Below are 16,432 nucleotides of genomic sequence, written 5' to 3' on the forward strand. Positions count from 1 at the left end.
TCAATTCAAAATGAATCAGATTGCGTATATAACATCATTGAGATGATACAATGTCAACAGATATTAGCAACGTTGAACAGAATTTTGACTTAATCAGTTACAATTTTTTATACATTTTTTATTTTATGACGGAACATAAAATTCTACTCTCGTTCAAGATTTGTTCTGATTTTTTCCCATCTAAAAATACACGTAATGCTTCGTGATTGATAAAGTAGGATCAACGTAATTTCTACAAACAAAAATATAGCTGCTAAACAATCTATAAATAAACCTTCACTAGATTCTTACAAAGACCTTTCAGGTGGTATGGGACACATGTCGATATTAATGTGGATTAAAGTACATCATACTTAAATTACTTTAATCGGTTTGGAATTTTTAAATTCTACATTATTTAACCAACAAATTCGTTTAATAAACTTTGAAAAGAAAAAAAAAGATAAAACCCAAGCGAGATTTGAACTAATAATTAACAGATTCGTATAGATACCTCTAACCCCTTGTGCTACGCTATGTATTGAATTCTCTTTTTTTATATCACAGTTTTATTGTGGTTGCAAAGACTTGCAACACCTACAATAAAATCTTTACAATGGAAATATTTGAGACTCATAGCCTCAGATTTTAATGTTTCATGCGAAGGTCTTTCAGCATTTTCAATCCTGCCATTTAAAAATGCAAAGCTATATCGAAATGGAACATTTTGCTAAAAAATAAATTGAAAGCGATAATTACACACTTTCCTGGTGCCAAAAAAAAAAGAATGTGTAAAATTTAATATATAAAAAATAAATGTTAACAAAACATGAATTTTATATTTCATGGCTATGGTATAATATTAGATATTGTAAGACCATAGATAATCAACTATTTGTCTACGGAAGTTTCCCGTTTTACCAATTTCGACAAAGTACCTACAGCGGGTGTGACCGATTACATGCAGCAGAGGATGCCTATCCGACATGGCACTTGCTCCTAACTATTTTGTTTTAAGGTCCGTGTACGCTCTGCTCCTGTTTTGTATTTTTCTTTTGGACTTTTGATTTTGTGCACAGTTTGTTATCACCACATGTCATGGAATCTGTACCTGACGTATTTTCTCATATTGATTTTCGAGAAATTGAAATGAAATTTTCTTACATAAATTCATAAAAATTCATATTTTTTCATTTTCAGGAGCAGCAACATTCAATATCAACAAAACTTTTAAACAATTTCAAACGTTCTCCTCTTAACGCAGACTCTGGTAAGCTTGCCATTGTACAAATATATACAATGTAGAAAATCTAGAATAAGAATCATACGTCTCTGTTGCGAATAAATACAAACAACAGAAAAAGCTGATGTTGTGACCGCTGAACTGATTGTCATGGTGTAGATTTTCTATAACCAGGTTGAAGCAAATAAGACATTTGTTCTAAATTTTGTATTTACTACCTCTCTAAAAATCTAAAATTAATAACTTGGCCGTCAGTTAAATTTCCCATGCCAGAGATATTATAACTACGGCAGGTATTGGGATGAAGAAGGTTACTGACGACGCAATACAGCCAATGAGTTACCGGGAAGTCATTTGAGCATTTTATACACTCAGTTTCATTGACCTTACACTTTATTATCTCGTGCGACAAACCCCTCCTGACGGTACTTTATACCTCCTCAATCTTATGAATTCGTCGTTTTTAAACCTTGATATCAATTTCTGTGATAAACATCCACACTTAAATCAAAATCTTATCTTGAAATGAATTTTCGATTGACAGGATTATTTTTTAACTTTATTAGCAATAAACATCAACTAAATGTTGCACCTGGATACTAAACCTTTCCAAACCGACGTCTACATATTACTATATGGGGATACAAATCTTTCTTCAGCAAATAATGAAACAATTTTAAAAGCAGTTCACAAATTTATTTCAGCATCGAAACGTTTTCAAACATAAACATTTCTCACACATACTACATATTTTTCTATTATCTTACTCACCCTGCATCTTATTTTTTTCCCATAACATATTTTTTTCATACACATTGTTTGTTTAGACGTAAATTTTTCGTAAACGTGATTACAAAGACATTCCAACCTGGGCACTTCAGTGATTTATAATTTGTAAATTATATTTAAGGAAACGGATTAATATAAGTGTTTACTTGTTTCCGAATCCTTGCCTAATTATGCATCATTGTATATGTTGTACGTCGTATTCATAATAAACTATGGTTTACACTAACTAAAGGTAGCAATTTTTATGTTGAGGAAAATACACACGCTTGAAATAAATTCAATTAATAAAAACTTTTGCCATTTAACTGTGATAAATGAATGGTTAATGTCTACAAAATAATTATTGTGTAATTAAAAAATTAGAGCACAAATGCATTAAAAGTAATGACAATATTATTGGTTTTTTTTTTTTTTTTGTTTATTTTATTTATTCTTTAAGCCAAATGCCTCATCAGATACAAAGAATACATTATATATACACAATATAAGAAATAATATATAGCAATACTCGTACTAAATGCATCAACGTATTATCTTTTTATCTATTACAATCAAATTTCTAAGTGTTTCTGCTATTTGTAGACATTTTCCTAGATCACTTAATTCAGTGGTATTTCCAGTTGACAATAATTGTAACAGTTTAAACATACTTGGTTTACACCAATAGTATTTTTTGGACATACGATTTCCTATATTCATGATTCAGCGAGCATTTAAAAATAAAGTGATACTCATTCTTCAACGTCCAAATGACAAAAAATACATACTCTTTGCATCTTATGTAATTGAGTAAATCTTCTTTTCTCTAGTAATTATGACTGGTTTGAAATGTTCCATTGCATTTATCAAATGCAAATACCCAGTTGCAAATGGGGTGCATTTTTTCTATTACAAGTAAACTGTTTGGTTGTAGAGTTAAAATGATAAGTCTCTGTACGACAACCTTTGATATTTTGGACAGGTATGCATGTAGATAATGCTCGTCGTTTTCATGAATCTAAGTATACACATATGTAAAGTATTGTTAGATATCAAAGGGATCTTCAAATTGTCATCGAACAATCGAGTGTTCTTATCATAACTTATGTGAAATCCAAGAACTTAGGGCCATCTCCTCAAATTCCATATTTCTAAAGTGTGAACAAAAGGTCTGAGGTTGAAAGGAAGGAACACTTCATAAAAGTCTATTCTCACGTGACCAGAGATAAAGCGTATTACTTCCTCTCCTTCTGAAGAAAAGGTGCATCGCTGCAATAGCCAAAATGATTAAAAGTGTTGCACTTTGTTCGTTATATTTTTTGTTATTCGTTCCAAATTATCAATCTATCTTGAGATACTGCACAGCTCATGGCAAAAATTACACCGAGTGTGGTTTAATGTACTGGACTGGATGGAACGATTGCACGGGAGGTCATGGAATGCAACCAAAAGAATGCACAATTGGGTACGAAAAACGGCAAAAAGCCGTGTGTTGTCCTAGAAACAGCTCAACTGAGACAACAGATGAAACTTTCCTTGCGTGCAAAATAAATTGCAATATGACGGATGATGACTTCGAGGAACTGAGGCTTCTAACAACTACAGGTACAGAAATGCTTCTTTATGATTGATGGGTCAAACATGTATTTTCAATTATAGTTAAGATTGGAAGATCATTTCACTGCTAAGCTATATTTACACCAGGTTCCCTCTACAGAACGGTCAAAAAGGTCAACAATCATAAATACGGGAATTTGGTTGCAAGTGAAATTAAAATAAAAAAAATTTTCACGATTCTCTAGAAGTGGCATACGTTTATTGTGTGATTCTGTTCTATTTGAAACATTGGGGTTTTTTTTTCATTTTGAATCTATTGTACTTTTTAAATATTTATGGTTTAATCAAAATCTGTTTTGAAGAAAAGGCGAGACAGTGTGTTCAGATTGCCAAACACACTTCCGTGTTTTAGTTTTATCTTTTGGAATTCATGAAAACAATGATAAAATCGTTAAGGTATTGAGTCAAAAATACGTTTATCTAAAATATTAACAAACTCAACTGTATAATTTTCCAAAACGTTTGATCACAATTGATAAAACTTTATTAGGAAGATGATAATATAATTTTTTCTTTACTTTTTCGTTCACTGTTCATTATCTTTAATCGTTTTTGCGTTTTAGTTCCACCTACAACGCACAGAGTACCTGGACTATCTCATTCAACAACTGGTAATACACAATTTAAGAAACTTCTTCGTTTCTTGTTTTACTTTTCCATGATGCAATTTAATCTGGAATGTCAACTCTTCCATGTTAAAACGTTGGGGTTTTTTTTTTTTTTATATTTTTCAGGTTATTTTTTTGAAATTTTGTTTCTGTTCAAACTTGACAAAAAGTACATATTTTTCAATGTAAACGTGTTATTATCTTAGCGATCATTATTTCCTATTACAATTGCGCTGCTGCTTCTTCAATAATTGAAACTTATGTTATCAAAGCAATCGTATATCAGTATTAGATTTTTCAGTATAACTCGCGTGGGATAAATATCCAAATGGAGTTGGGTGTCATCATTTGTAATTATGTAATGTTCTGTCTTCCTTTGAAAAACATTTTTAGCAAGCTAAGGATATAATATCAAAATTACAATGACAAACTGTCAACCATCTCAAAAATCGATAAAACGAAACACGAATTCAAGGCAGAGCAACAGGGGCCTCAAAAAAGATAGAAAAAATATTTTAAAGTTCTATAATTAGTTTACAAATGTATAAAAATTTTGCATTTTAACAAATATGATATATTCATGCCCAAAATCGGTATGAATTGTTGCTTTCAACAAATACATTGTACATTCATAACAAACCACTGTTTTTGAAATCCAGACAGTAATACCATTGTACCATTTATATGGTTTTTAAATTGAATTTTAATTCAGTTGGGCACGTGTGTATTGCTCGGTCAAGATCTTTTTTCTTTTTTTCTTTTTTTTTTGGGGGGGGGGGGGGGTAATACATATAATCAGTATTTCAGATGTAAAGACACTTACGTGTAGGAAACAGATATTAACTGAGCCAAAAATAACAAGTAGCAGCGAATTCATGAGTACGAAAATCAATTAAAAGGCACGTTTTGAAAGTGGTTGTACAGTGTAAAAATAAAGAAACTTGAAAATGTTAAACTTTGTTTAAATCAAAAGTTAAATAATAAATTTATCTTAAACTGCACATTTAGAATACAATAGCAGACTCATAAATTTTTAATCTGGATATAATGCTATTTGTATTTGTCGCCTGTTGCATTTTCTTTACAAGTCCTTCTAGTATAATTATGCATAAAGTTAACAACAAATGTCACTAATCTGTAATTTTTGTCATCGTTTTTTTTTAACTCTGTTTTATAATTGAATCCAGGAATTATTTGAACCCAAAATGTACTAGTTTAATTTGTTAAAAGGTCAAATTCCGATAGCAATTTTATTTTATTTATTTATTTATTTATTTATTTTTTGATATATTATTTATAGGGACCACTTCACGTCCAGGAACTCAGCGGACACGAACAATTACGGTGGTCCAAGGTACGGTCATGACTTTATTGTGTTTATTGGTACTCTATAAATGACCTACTTAAAAGGCGTTGAATTTTCGTGGTTAAGAAAAACTTCAATCCTATACAATATTTTAAGATTTACTAGTAATGCTCGTACATTGTCTGCATTTGCATTGGGTCCCCACATAATTTAAAGTTCAAAAGAATATTATTTCAATGAAATTAGAAGCAACAAATTCTCAAAAATATTATGCAAACACTGCATGTAAGAAGTTTCATTAATCATATAAAACTTCGCATGTTTCATCAACACTAAGATCTTTTCTGTGTTTATGGATTGACGTTTGCCTATATACATGTACATCGAGATTATTTCTCTCTTGTAAGGATATACACATACATATTTATTCACGATTTATTCTAGATCTGTTATTATATGGTATACTGGAACATTTGTTGCAATTTTCCCGACGGGCATGTTAATTAAAAAATTTCACAGTAGACCATGTGAACTTTAACTTAATATTTTTTGATGAACTCTTATGATAAATACCCTTAATCCTGTACGTGCCATGTTGAAATGGGACGATTTGAAACACTTATCTGTCCAATAAATCCAGAGTGAAGAGTTCAAAGACAGTGGCTAAGAGATAATCTTACTTTCATCCGAAAAATCCAGCTAATGTACTTTATTCAGACACATTTACTTATTCCAAAACCACCCGTTTCATAAATAAATTTTTGGGGTTCATTTTACTACTGTGATGTTTTCGAAAACTGATGTCTAAACTTGAACGATATTGGTTTCCTGTCAAAGCGTAAAATAACAATAGCTCTCCATATTTCGTTTTTCATAAAGATTTAACAGTTTATTTGATAAACTGAAACACTACAAATCAATCAGTTTTAAACGGTTTCCTTAGAGCGTTGAGGCTTAATTGAATTTTCCGAGTTTAGTTGACAAATATCTGGTTCACCGACAAACATCTGATCCAACGACAAACATCTAATCCAACGACAAATATCTGATCCAGCGACACATATCTGATCCAACAACAAGTGCGTGCATGGAAATGAGTGGTGCATTTTTTTTTGGTTTTAAAACCTTTTTCCATTTTTTTCACAGGAGGAACTCTTCACTCTGTTAGTAATGGAACGACGAATACAGACAACACCAAGTCAGGTTTATCCAGTAAGTAACATGATAACTACCAACAGCGTTAATGAGTGATGATGAACATAATAGGAATCCATATATCAATAAGTTCCCACTGTATTTAACCCTTCACTTATGTTAACTTTTTTTCAGCCGAAGAAATTGCCATTATAGCGGCGGCAGGAGTAGCAGCCCTTGCCTGTCTCGCCTGTTTTCTGATTGCTTTACTGTGTAAACGAAACAAGAGAAAAAAGGTTGAGCCCGAAGAAAAACCAAACATAAGTGGAAGTGCACCTGCATCAACGGCAGCTCCTTCTTTCGTGAAATCTTGAGATTAAAAAATGCCGAAAACGAAAAGTGATGGAAATTATCTATCACTATTCATGTGTACAATGTTATTGATTAGATTTGTTATTTTGTGAATAAACAACGTACTTCAGTATCTAAACTGCAAATCTAGTAATTATTTCATGATGATATGTATAAATGTAGTGTAATAAGCTGTATAAAAGAAAATTTTGTGAAAAGGGTGACAGATTATTAATTAGTATTAAATAAGTGTTGGGATTATTTGATATAATGAAATAGGAATTTTCATAGCAAATGTCGATTGTTAGAATTTGCGCATGTGCAGGAGAATAGTAATTGGGGGAATAGACATGGTAAAAAAACCGTTTGTTAATAAGAATTAAAGCAAATGAAAATACTTTTCTGACGTTGGCTAAAAACCCTATTCAGTCTCGGACAGTAAAAACAAAACAAGTAATGGAAAAATATCCTCAATAACTTTAAATTGTATATTAATTTCCATAGGTTTATAATTATGTAGCACCAATCAATAACCGGAGAGAAAGAGAGAGAGAGAGAGAGAGAGAGAGAGAGAGAGAGAGAGAGAGAGAGAGAGAGAGAGAGAGAGAGAGAATATTAACAAGAAAACACGAAAATCCTTCAATATAGACAATTTCATTGGTGCCGTATATATCATAGTTGTTTTTATAAATATATATCAATAAATTTCTTTTTAGATTCAGTGTTGTGCTAGCTCTCAATAATTTATTTTTAGTGTCCCGAAGAAAGCAATGGATATCCCAAATTTTTGACTATTTATTTAACGTGTCGTTGGCCAAAAATTATCTATGATGAAAAGCACTTAATAAAATCAAACAAAATAGGAATGGTGGAATGTTCGTGAACATAGACGTGAATTTTCATCGATCACCAATATCCAATGCATGTAGTGGATAAAAATTAAACAGAAAAAAATTAAATCCCAGAAAGCAATTCCATATCAAAAGATCGAACCAGGAAGAGAAAATCATTTAAACACATATAAACCTTTACAGTTATGCCAAAAAGGAGCGTTATTGATGAGTTTACAACTAATTTATTAAAATGAAAAGGTATTCCATTGAAAGACATTTACCAACATTTAAACTATGAAAGGAAATTTCCACGAATCTTGCTCTATTAGTATAATGTCATTGATCAATACAATCATATGCGTATGATGACAGTCTACATTTCAAAAATATTTTTAAAATTCAGTTTATTGCAGTGTTTTGAACATACATGTACTGTACTTCTCTTCTTTCAAGTCCAAACAATGTTTTACTTTTAAATAACGGTCGGTGCTTATCTAGTTTAAAAAATCTTTACAAATATTTTAATACAGCAATTTATTCAATTTTTGACTTGAATTGATCAGAAATTTTAAATGTGAATTTCAATTTGCTCAAGCCAAAGGGACCCCCCCCCCCCCCCCAAAAGAAAAAAAAAATCATAAAAACAAAGGACAAGGAAGAGAGAAGCAACTCATTTTTAACTCTCACGACACACCAAAGGTCTCCACTGTTATCGGCTTTAATTTTTATTATAATAATGGGGTTTTTCAGGTATAAAAGTAACTCTGTCTGTCTGTCTCTCTCTCTCTCTCTCTCTGTCTCTCTCTCAATCAATGGATAATGTCAGTACTGTACCTATGATTACACGTAGGTTTTACCTGCTACACGGGCCATCAGCTCCCAGGCGAGATCTCGCATCATCAGTCGGCCTCGTTCCTGTTGAACAGAGAGAAGAGAGCCACGATTTGTCACGATGAACCTGTTTGTGAGAACGACCAATCATCATGCCGGGTGAGTTTCTATCTGTATTCTTTCACTTACAAGTAACATTTTTTATATACATTTTCTTCTCGATTTTATCAACTGTGTGGATATTTTATCAAAGAATTTCATCAATATGCATGTGAGGTTAAACAGTGTTGAGACCTAAGCACAAATTATCACCGCTGACAAGAATTAGTACTTGAAAATAATTTTTAAAAAATTCGGTGTAATGTATTCAAAAGCATTTTTCAAGGAAACTTTTTTGTAATACCTTGAAAATAGTCAGATTTTAAATGATCCGAACAAGAGATATTCTTTGTATTCATATGTATTCAGGACTACGCTAGAGTTCAACATTGCTTGGATACAATTTTCCAGAAATATTTCGATTACTAATACAAAATATTCTGAGGAAACGAAAGGTTACATATTTTTTCGATTACTGATACAAAATATTCTGAGGAAACGAAAGGTTACATATTTTTTTATTTTTATTTTTATACCAAAACAAATTTCGAAAATTTTTCAAGGTTACATGTATTTATTTCCTAAATGATAACAGCATCAAATGATTTCCAAATTTCCAACAGTTTTAATACTCACTTAAACACTAAAAGTAGATCGTATTTTTTGTTTACTAATTTTTGTTTTGAAACTATTGTTCTTAATATATATTTCAATCGTTTTCCATCTTGGAAATTATTGTTATTAATACAGTGAAGTCGCCAATTTTGGGATGTTTCCAATTCCGGCTCATTTCAAAGTGTTTTATGTCAAATTGTTAAAATTGAATCAGAAAAAAATATTTTTGAGGATGAAAACTTGCGTCAGCAGGGTGTGAAATGTGTTATTAATAAATATTCGAATAAATATTTGTAGCCCTTTTGCACTTATTTGCATTGCTTTTTTTCATCTGGTACATGTCTGTTTTTTAATACAGTGATTAATTGCACACTGTACTAATATGTATTTCTTGACACGCAAGGGTTGAGTAAAAGATACTACATGTAATTTGAGAAACAAAACTACGTCAGCTTGAATCATGTTCAGATTTGTACTATAATCCAAATAAATTAAATGTTTGATTCATATCTATTTATTTTCCCTTTGCCCCTCTATACCTGCAAACAGTTAAATTCGCTTAGACATACAAACAGTTGTGTTAAAAGAGAGGTAATTAATGACATTTATATTCGCCAAATCTTGAATTCGCCCGCTGACGACGAGGGCGAAATAGGCAAAAATAAAACGGGGCGAATATTTCCCTGTCGGACAGTACTAGTACTGTCAGCATTTCTGTCCTGCCTGGACCATTAATTTTTTTTTTAAGATGAACATCAACACGATTGAGGTGAAAATTGTGGGCTAGCATTAATAGCAAAAATAGCTGCAAAATATTGCCCATGCATTCAGTTGTATGTCAGAAATTATTCAGAATAATAATTGCTCAAATAAATTTACAGTAATTGATAATTCAAACAGAAGGAGTTTCCCCAATCGCAGGTGACTTTACCCGATCAACACATATTTTCCCGTTGTATTACGATAATAAGAAGGAGGAAGTTGAGGGGAGTTCTTTTTATTTTTTTACTTATGTAAGAAACTGGATGGTCCACAAATTAATCATCAAATCTACCTTAAATTTGAAGATGTCTATGATTTGTATAGCTATAAACTATTATCTAGTAAAAAAAAAAAGAATTTATCATTTTGGTATTTTCCTTTATTTTTATATAGAGCTCTTCTTTTAAAGAAGATCAATACAGTCTGAAAATGGCCACGCCCATCGAGTCTTAAAAATCTTTAATCATTAATTATTATTATTTCTGAGCAGTTAATTATTCTTAAAAAAGAAGTACAATATAACTCAAACAGCGAATGTCCAGATAAACTGTTGAAATATTCAATCAAAAACTAAAGTAATTTGATGATTTTCAGACTCAAAGTGAACATGTACGAGAAACGCTCTGTTCCGGATGGATCTGCCCCGTGGGAACGACTTGCTATTTGTCCTCACCATGCCCAGCCCACTACATGATTGGTTGTATTGGTAAGTACCCACTTACTAGAACTAGCTACATCGGTAAGTACATTCCTTACTCTCTAAGGTTAGCTGTGTCAGTGCTTTCTTTACTCTCTAGAGTAAGCTGTGGTGAGTACCTTATGTACTCTCTCGTTAGACGTATCGGTAAGTACTTCACTTACCCTCTAGTTAGACGTATCGGTAAGTACCTGATTAACTCTCTGGTTAAACGTATCGGTAAGTACCTTACTTTATCTCTAACTACATGTAGTTAGCTGTATCAGTAAGTACTTTACTTATCTCTTGGGTTAGTAGCATCAGTATGAGCCTTACTTAATCTCGATATGCGTACCTTACTGTCTAGACTTAACAAATCGGTAAGAACCTTTACTTTCTTTCTGTCTCCCCAGACATCGCTGAATTGGTAACTGTCTGTTTTACTTGATTTAGCTGTATTAAGATTCTGGTTTTTGGCTCATCTGAGGCGAACGCTCAGGGGCTATTTCTGGTCACATTTTGTCCGGCATCCGTCTGTCGGTATGTAAACGTCTTACATTTTCGACTTCTCTTGAACTACTGGGCTGATTTTAATCAAACTTGGCTCAAAGCATCTTTAGGTGGAGAGGATTCACGTTTGTTATAATAAAAGACCACGCCCTGTTTCAGAGGGAGATAATTAAGACTTATTAAAACTGTGTTGGTATCTTTCAAAAAAAACATTCTCAATTACCTATCGGCCAGAAAAGCTGGAAATTGTGAGGAAGCATTCTCGGGTAATGTTCAATATCTGATATGTCTATAAAAACATCCAATTACAAATGGGGCTCAATGTCTTACATAAGGATATCTGGACAAAAATATCAAAACATTTTATACAGGATATATTTTACTACATTGTTCAGGTATTTTGTCTATGACTCAATGAAGCTGATTTTATTATCTTGTGGCTATTGTTGTTCAGGTGAACGATGTGGCCCTTGGGCCTCTTGTTTTACTTATATTATCCGCAAAAGCCGTATTAATCTCTCGACTTTGCTGTATCGGTAAGTTCTTTACTCTCTATCATATGAAGTTTTGTCTCATTCTCTAGGATAAGCTTTATAAGTAGGAACTTTATGTACAAGTATATTCTAGTCTGTCAAAGTGCCTGAATGTAGAGAGCTGTATTGGGAAGTGCTCGATGTACATGTACTCTTTAGACTCGGCTATTACGGTAAATGTCTTATCTATTTGCTCGACTTTCTCTTTCTTTATTTAAGTGCACTCTCTATGAATGCATATTTCTTACTACAGACTTCGAATAACTTCAAATTATATTTCAAATATTTCCGTGAGATAAAATATTGCATTGACCTTCAAATCAACAATATAATACAATAATACAATAATCTTTAAGGTGTGACTACCTATAATTTAAATATTTTTTATGTAATCCTTTGTTCTTCTTGGCTTTTATACAAGATAATATACTTCTAAATTAAAAAACAATTCAGTAAGTTACCTGTAGGTGTCCATTCCTAAAAATAATGGATAAAAAACTGTCCGGTTTTTTTTAAATAATGGACAGAGACAGTTAAAAATATTAACCTATTGGAGGACTACAGGTAAGTTGGAAACAAGAATAAAGGCATCACATTTGCAAATAAAGAAACAGATTAAATGTTTAAATCATTGAGAGCGATACAGTGGAGGAACAATAAAAACTACTAAATAATCCAGTATGATAAATATCTAAATAAAGCCCATTGAGCTCATTTTTGTTGGTAAAAAAATTTTTTTGTGCGAATTAACGCGTTAATTTCGCGAATAAATGCGAAACTTTCCCGAATAAACGAGCTAGTTTTGCGAATAAACGCGAAACTTAACATGTTGTCATTTTAAAATAAGAACCCTTATGACGACAATGATTGAAAACTCATTTTAGTTTTAAAAAAATACTTATCATTCACTATTATTATTATATTATCCTGATTTTCAAACGCCATGTGAGATAGATTAAGAGGACGAATTCATGTTATCTAAATCGAAACAATAGCTTTAAAATTTTAAAGTTTAAAGTGATTTCAGCTTGACTTATTTTCTGATATAAAACCGACAAACCAGATATCAATTAATGTCGCGGCGATATAACACAAGTGACGTGTTTAACAATGATATTCTTTCAATTTTACATTGATATTTGATAAACCTTTTAATTCGAATCTTTTTTTATAAAAAGATTATTTTGTTTTATTTAAGGTGGCTCTATACAACACTTTTTGATGACGCAGTACACAAAAAAGTAAATCTGGAAGCATGCAATTCCGGTACTGGCTGATTTAAACTGAGGCGAATTGATTTATCGAAATAAACAAAATCAAGTATACTTTTTAAAATAGTTTCTTTCCCATCATCGTCTTATTACAGCGTAGCGCAGTGGGTAAGTGGGTTCACTACAAACCTGTAGGTCAGGAGATCGAATCCCTTTGAGGACGATAAAAAAATTTAACTTTTCAAAAATTTTCTAAAACGTATTTTTTGGTTGAAAACTGTGAAAGAAAACTCAAAACCGGTGAAAGTATTTCAATTATAATATTCTAAAATCCACAATAATATCGACAGATGTACCTTAAATTACCAACTTAAGGGGATGGGATGGTGGCTTTGAATTTCTCTCAGGTTGGGATACATAAATCCTATTAGTTAATTTTCCCCTTTATTTATTTGACTTAGTTTTGCATTAAAGCGAATATCAATATATTCACTTCTGTAGGCTTATAATGAAATATGCATGTATTTATCATTCCAACATGATATTTAGGAAATTTTCTTTAACTCAGAAATGAAAATTCCCCAAGGTGTTTGGGCCTTAGGACTTAGGAACAATAACTCTTACCCGAGGAACTTTCATACCAAATAAAATTTAAATATTTGCAATGATTTTCATTCAATTTTTTATGTCACATTTATTAAAATACATTTTCTTATAACATCAAGCAGCTTTTTCAGATGATTTGTGAACAGAGTAAGAAAATATGAAAAATTATGTTTTGGGGAAAATCATTAATACTAAAAAAAATTACAATAACATTTTTGAATGTTAAGAAGTGTTATATTTTTTAGATGTCCGAAGGAAATATCCATTATATGACCAAAAAAAAAATCTTTCAATTTGTTAATAGTTAACTTTTTAAAAATTCTTTTACAAAAACACGAGAAAACATTAAAAAATGCTTTAAAAATACCTATAATATCCCTATCATCATTTTAATATTTGATAAGTATATGTTTTGTGGTTTTCTATTGAAAATTGGAATAAACTGTGAGTGTATAGAGCCACCTTAAAACTAAAATTTGTTTGTTTTTAGTCATTGTTCTTCATAAGGGTTCTTGTGTGAAATGACAATATTTATATGAATGTTTTTTGTTTATTCGCGAAAACTACGCGTTATATCGCGAAAGTTTCGTGTTGATTCGCGAAAGTTACGTGTTATATCGCGAAAGTTTAGACTATTTTTGCGAAAGGAATTTGTTTATTCGCGAAAGTAACGCGAAAGTTTCGCGTCAATCGCAAAAGTAACGCGTTTATTCGCGAAAAAATTTTTTTACCTACAAAAAAGAGCTCAATGGGCTTCCGTAGTTTTCCTCCATTTCCCACGACATATACCGGTATTTCCCACGGGTAGAGCCCTTTTTCTGTTTTTTCTTGGGGTGGAGACGGAGAGGGTAATTTAATCTTCATAGCTCCCTCTATTCGTGCAAAAATCCATATTATTTATAATATTCTTTACTTTCTATGAAAATCTTTTTCTGGAATTTTACAGACGATCCATGTGAAAGTTTTCCCTGCAATCACGGGGGCACGTGCACCAAGCTCTCAGATTCTACATTCTCGTGTTCCTGCGTTTCCGGATATGATCCTTCCACTAATTGCGCAAGCAGTACGGTATTCCTTGTCTAATCTTGTCAGAAGATTCATGTGAGCTTTTCTGATCAATCAAATGTTCATTGTGCGAGGGTAGTAAAATTTAAAATAAAGTAAAATAAATGATCCTTGGCTAAAGGGCTGTCAAGATTTTGTTCAAATGAAGGGCCTTCAAACATAAGATTTTCAATTTGGGCATTATGGTTGTAAAATTTTAACGATCATAGCGAGCAATATTAAAACTTTTATATGTATACGCTTCCTCATATATATGTACAATCAATTCAATATTGTTCAAACCATATCCCAAAAGGACAGGAAGATATCCCAATTAGTATTAAACGTTCAGCATGAAAAAAATGATTTGGAATATTTTTGAAATCTTTTTAGAACCATTTTAACAAGAGCTTGGACTTTGGGTAGTTAGGTCAAACGGCAATGTGGCGTAGGCCTTTCTATTTCTTTGTAGGCCACTAAGCTATGGCTCTTTGAAATCAACAGGATTTGTCTGGCTTTTGAGCGAAGACTACGCAATAGGTGTGTATTTTGCTTGAAACGAGCGTCATTTTAACTTGTCTTGACGCAAGAAATAGATCGTTACATCCTACTAAAGTCTCTCGTTAAAATGATTCTAGAACCTTTAATGAAGAAGTTTCAAGCTATTCATAATAAACCTTCTATTGTTAGATATTCTCGAAACTTTTGAAATCCAGTCAATTTGCCACATTCAGATATCAACTGAAACGTGTATTACTGAAAATATTGAATCCGTGAATGCCAGTGAATCGTTACCAAACTTTGTCTGATTGCAGGTCTGTCTGTTTACTCCGTGAGTAATTCTACAACCAATGAAGATTACGACCAATCGGGTTTATCCGGTAAGGCTAAGCTCTCTAATACATGTTCAGGAAGTCTTAATCCATGAAGGAGGGGAGAGTTTAATGTGTCTCTTAAAATATAAACTATATGCTAATCTAAGTTTACTGAGAGATAGAGAGAGAGAGAGAGAGAGAGATTTCCAAATCCTAATCCATTGTGCAGGGAGGTGCGTGGTACTTACTTAATTCTCCATTGCAAAGTTTATTAAGTTAATTTCACTTCAATGTCTTATGCTCCCAAAATTGTATGGGGGAGACATCTACATAATTCAATTTTCTATACTTCTTTTTCTATAATTCTTTTTTTTAAATATTGCAAGAAAAGGGAAAATGTGGGAAGGGGTGATGCTGACCATGATACATGTACGTGTCTGCATTTTCCTATATTCTATTACAACGAAACTGTCGAATTCAAAAAAAGTGTAGCTGCGTGCCAGATGTTACATGTCACTCACAAAATATAGAGTAATTTATTAATGTTCAGCTGATTTCGGTACAAAAAAGTGAATGTAAACCATTGACTACGATTTTTGTTTCAGCCGAAGAAATCGCCATTATAGCAGCAGCTGGAGCGGCAGCCCTCTTCTGTCTCGCCTGTTTTCTTATTTACTGTGTAAGCGAAACAAGTTGTGCCCGATGAAAAAATGATTGTCGTCAGCAGGCCACCACGGTCAACATCCCCTTCCTCTGTGCGTCATTGAGGTGAAACAATGGCTGTTACATGTACATGTAAATGATGGTATCAAGTTTGTGAATCAACCAGAAACTTGTTTTCTTAAACACTTCACATTATTATATTTGCTTCTCTTACCGCGAAATATATCA

At 32.2% G+C, this 16,432-nt stretch overlaps 1 protein-coding gene and 1 long non-coding RNA gene across 2 annotated transcripts; both read left to right on the forward strand.

The window, feature by feature from the left end:
- Window positions 1–3,156: 3,156 nt before the first annotated feature.
- Window positions 3,157–7,170, forward strand: LOC105324855 (uncharacterized). Its single transcript, XM_066077794.1, has 5 exons — window positions 3,157–3,595; window positions 4,171–4,218; window positions 5,516–5,569; window positions 6,668–6,733; window positions 6,851–7,170. The coding sequence occupies exons 1-5, from the start codon at window positions 3,274–3,276 to the stop codon at window positions 7,027–7,029; spliced, it is 669 nt and encodes a 222-aa protein (XP_065933866.1). The 5' UTR covers window positions 3,157–3,273; the 3' UTR covers window positions 7,030–7,170.
- Window positions 7,171–11,843: 4,673 nt separating this feature from the next.
- LOC136273932 (uncharacterized) lies at window positions 11,844–15,729 on the forward strand. The gene is made up of 3 exons (XR_010712148.1): window positions 11,844–12,038; window positions 14,629–14,745; window positions 15,542–15,729. It is a non-coding gene; the product is annotated as an uncharacterized lncRNA (long non-coding RNA).
- Window positions 15,730–16,432: the final 703 nt, after the last annotated feature.

This window comes from Magallana gigas, chromosome 3 (genome assembly GCF_963853765.1).
Source record: "Magallana gigas chromosome 3, xbMagGiga1.1, whole genome shotgun sequence".
Taxonomy (NCBI): Eukaryota; Metazoa; Mollusca; class Bivalvia; order Ostreida; family Ostreidae; genus Magallana; species Magallana gigas.

Coding starts and splice junctions, on each gene's coding strand:
- LOC105324855 (XM_066077794.1), top strand. CDS start 3,274: ATGATTAAAAGTGTTGCACTTTGTTCGTTATATTTTTTGTTATTCGTT. Junction 4,219..5,515: donor ACTATCTCATTCAACAACTG/GTAATACACAAT, acceptor TATTATTTATAG/GGACCACTTCACGTCCAGGA. Junction 6,734..6,850: donor CACCAAGTCAGGTTTATCCA/GTAAGTAACATG, acceptor ACTTTTTTTCAG/CCGAAGAAATTGCCATTATA.